Source organism: Triticum dicoccoides, unplaced genomic scaffold (genome assembly GCF_002162155.2).
Source record: "Triticum dicoccoides isolate Atlit2015 ecotype Zavitan unplaced genomic scaffold, WEW_v2.0 scaffold186907, whole genome shotgun sequence".
Classification (NCBI taxonomy): domain Eukaryota; kingdom Viridiplantae; phylum Streptophyta; class Magnoliopsida; order Poales; family Poaceae; genus Triticum; species Triticum dicoccoides.
Genome location: NW_021228536.1, coordinates 2697 through 5019, shown reverse-complemented (window position 1 = coordinate 5019; position 2323 = coordinate 2697). Strand labels below are relative to the sequence as shown.

The 2323-nt window shown below is 58.9% G+C and overlaps 1 protein-coding gene across 1 annotated transcript; it reads right to left on the bottom strand.

Annotated features, from left to right (window-relative positions):
• Positions 1-449: 449 nt before the first annotated feature.
• Positions 450-2110, bottom strand: LOC119344801 (putrescine hydroxycinnamoyltransferase 1-like). Its single transcript, XM_037615141.1, has one exon. It carries the CDS (start codon positions 2094-2096, stop codon positions 681-683), a length of 1416 nt encoding a protein of 471 aa, XP_037471038.1. The 5' UTR covers positions 2097-2110; the 3' UTR covers positions 450-680.
• Between the last annotated feature and the right edge of the window lie 213 nt (positions 2111-2323).

Sequence of the window (2323 nt, the reverse complement as noted above, 5' to 3'; positions counted from 1 at the left end):
ATGGTAGAGAGACCTGGCACTGTTCATGCAACAGTACAGCTCTGAAGATAGTTTGGTGGCAGGTGGCTGCGGCGGCATCATACCAGCAAGCGTCCTGGTTGAGGAGTGCGCCGGACTGGTAGGTGCCCCATACCCGGCAGGCGACCTGGTTGCGACCCCATGTCTTAGATGTTTAGGTTTGGCTGCGATGCCTGTGTGGTATTAGGCCCAGACTACCTGCGTCCCTTCATCAATTGGATAGGTGTACCGACAGTCGTTGCTTACACGATGGCTTTAGTCTTGCTGTTGTATGACTTTGTAAGGTCTTATGAGAATAATTAATAAAATGGCCGTATGCATCGCCCAGATGCATACCGGGGGTCATCCTCTTTTTCTAAAAAAAAAATTGTCTCATCTCATCCCTCTCCGATCAGACGATCCGGACTAGTAGTTGCTTCTATTTACTCACCACAAATCCCTGTTTTTATTGTATAGGCCAAGTATTTAGCAATTTTGATTGTATATAAGCGCGGTGTGAGTGTGTATCCATCACCCGCCAATTCAGTAACCAAAAACTTGTGTGGACCCATCACACAAATACTGCCACCACAAGATCTGAAAACAGAACCTGTGGTTTATTTGTGTGAATCGCTGGCCCACTTATTCTTATATTAATATAAATGAGCCAGGAGCCGGCTATACTAATTTGCTGCAGCCATGAGGCCGAGATACTCGGCGGTGAGAGGCTTGAAGATGCGCTGCTCGTCCGAGTCGAGCGCCGCGGCGAGCTTCGGCCAAACGGACATGCCCAAGATCCAGGAACCACCACCACCACCGTCACTCCCCGGACGCGCCATGATCTTCACGAAGCCGGAGCACAGCCTCCCGCAGTCCACCCACGTAGGCATCGCTACGGCGGCGTGCCCGAATCCGAAGTCCGTGTCGACGCTGAAGGACGCGAACGACGTCACGCCCATCGCCGGGCTGCCCAGCCCGGCGGTTGCTGTCTCCACGAACTTGACCGCAGCCTTGCCATTGCCATTGCCCTTGCGCTTGTGCTCCTCCACCCAGTCCACTAGCTCCTGGAAGTGCTCGTCGGTGGCCGTCGACCTGATCGACCCGCGCACCATCGACGCGATCTCCGGGAGCGGCCGCCGCTGGATAACCTCCACGGTCGCCTCCGCCACCGCGAACGTCGTGACGTTGCCGACGTAGTTGCGCATGGCTTCCTCCGGGGTGGTGGTGAGACGCCGTCGCCCGTTCACCCACCAGCCCATGCGGCAACTCTCGTCGGACGAGCCAACGGTGGTGGCGAACACCTTCCACAAGTACGCAGACACCGCCTCGACGCGGCTCGCGCCGCGCTCCCCGTCGCCGCTCGCTTGCGCGCGCAGCATGGCGAGGTCCCGCTCCTCGACGTAGTAGGTGCGGCCGACCAAGGAGCCCCCGGCCGTGAGGGCGTTGACGAGACGCTCGCTCACCAACGGCATGAACAGCTCGCCCACCGAAGGGCCGTACGACGGGGCAGCGCGAGGGCGGAACACGGAGCGGTCGTAGTTCGGGGCGGCGGCGACGACCGTCCCAGACCGCGCGAGCTCAGACCACGCGTCAACGATCATGCACAGCGCGCACCCGTCCGCGAGGCCGTGGTTGGTGCCCCACACCACGACGAACCCTCCACAGGAGAACGAAACGAGCTGCACCGACAGCGCGATGTCCGCGTCGTACTGGACGGGGACGCCGACTCTCGCCAGCGACGCGTCCAGGTCGCCGAAGTCCAGGCTGCCCAGCGCCAGGCCGACCTCGCCGACGACTAGCTCCGCGCCCTGGTTGTCACAGTGCACCTCCGGGAGCCCTGAGCGCGGGTTAGCCACGATGCGGCCGGCGAGGGGAAAGAAGTGGTCCAGCAGGGACGACAGCTTGGCCTCGAAGGCGGCGACGACGTCGACGAAGCCACCGCCGGACGAGGGCCTGCGGTAGGCGCAGACCATCGAGAGCGGCATGGGGTAGTACAGCAGGTCGAGGTTGGAGACGGGAAGCACGGCGTCGGGCCGCGTGACGGAGGCCTTGACGGTGCTCCTGCGAACCACGCGGACGCGCGAAGAATCGTTTGCCATTTCTGTTTGCCGCTTACTACAAACTGACCTGCTCTGAGTTACGCTTTCCCTTCCCTGCCCGCAAGTATATACAAGTATGTGTTGCAGTAGAAGTTGACCTTGAAAATTCCAAAGTCAGCGTGGAATCTTTTGTACTGGCTAGGGCAGGATTGGATGCCAAAATGATAATATACACAAATATGATCAGATCAAAGATGCATATTTTTTAACATAGTACAGATGCATTG

Bases quoted from the DNA above. Each gene is read 5' to 3' on its own strand.
- LOC119344801 (XM_037615141.1), bottom strand. From the start codon at position 2,096: ATGGCAAACGATTCTTCGCGCGTCCGCGTGGTTCGCAGGAGCACCGTC.